Source organism: Rhagoletis pomonella, unplaced genomic scaffold (genome assembly GCF_013731165.1).
Source record: "Rhagoletis pomonella isolate Grant_MI unplaced genomic scaffold, Rhpom_1.0 Rhpom_scaffold_08236, whole genome shotgun sequence".
Taxonomy (NCBI): Eukaryota; Metazoa; Arthropoda; class Insecta; order Diptera; family Tephritidae; genus Rhagoletis; species Rhagoletis pomonella.
Genome location: NW_023466765.1, coordinates 3,857 through 4,849, shown reverse-complemented (window position 1 = coordinate 4,849; position 993 = coordinate 3,857). Strand labels below are relative to the sequence as shown.

The window sequence follows — 993 nt, the reverse complement described above, 5'->3', positions numbered from 1 at the left end:
CAAAGGAAAGGTGTTACCTTGTAGGTGGCCCCATACTAATTTGGTTTAAATCCGATCATTAGATCATGAAGAAATTAACGATAATCTTAAATTTGTATAAGAGAATTGAAGTCGGTTTTGTTTCTTGCTTAAAAATCACTTGTTTTTAATTTAAATAAATATATGCATAGGTGTGTTTGTGCGAAAATATAATATTTTATTTTTTTTTTGTAATTTTAAAGTTTTTTTCACACATCACATCACGGTAGGAGCTTTTATCTGGAGTCAGTACATGCAAGTGAATGCTTAGCTACTGACATAAAATGCTAAGAAATTTAATTTTCTCTTTCATCGCCCTATGTATTATAATCTAAAATGATCTTAAATTGACCCATTAACCTCCTCTGTTACTCTCATTCAATAAGCTTAATTTTCCATATGCAGACTTCTACAGCGCTTACTCATCCACCAATCACTAATCATCTACAAAATCGTGGAAAATTAATAAATGACAAAACAAATGCTTTCAGGCTATTTTTTGCATAATCTTCAAATCTCATTTATTCCTGTTCGCAACAGCTAGCTTCAGCACATTTTATACAATATGTATATTGTATGCTATTTTCATCACCAGTTATGGAAAAGGCTCTATTTTCGCAGCACAGCAACGGCGGGCGCGGCAGCGGCAACAACTGGAGCGGCGGCATAAGCAGCTGGGTAGGCGGCAGAGTGGGCAATCGAATGAGCCGAATAGCTGCTGGCATAGGGAGCAATGTAGGGCGCATAACCGGCGGTGTAGGCTACTGGAGCAGCATAGGCGGCGGCAGCAACTGGGGCGGTGTAGGCAAGGGCAGCTGGGGCAGCCAACAGGGCAGGCTTAGCAGCAGCGAAAGCGACAGCGAAGAGAGCCAGGAAGCAGACAGTGAACTGGGGAAATGGAGAGGAATAAAATTAAAATTATTTCAAAAGTTTCTCAATTAAAGTCTCATTAATTAACCTTACCAATTTGAACAT

The 993-nt window shown here is 39.2% G+C and overlaps 1 protein-coding gene across 1 annotated transcript; it reads right to left on the bottom strand.

Annotated features, from left to right (window-relative positions):
- Positions 1-470: 470 nt before the first annotated feature.
- LOC118755993 (cuticle protein 16.5-like) lies at positions 471-993 on the bottom strand. The gene is made up of 2 exons (XM_036490784.1): positions 982-993; positions 471-906 (listed from the first exon to the last, which is right to left on the bottom strand). Exons 1-2 carry the CDS (start codon positions 991-993, stop codon positions 628-630), a joined length of 291 nt encoding a protein of 96 aa, XP_036346677.1. The 3' UTR covers positions 471-627.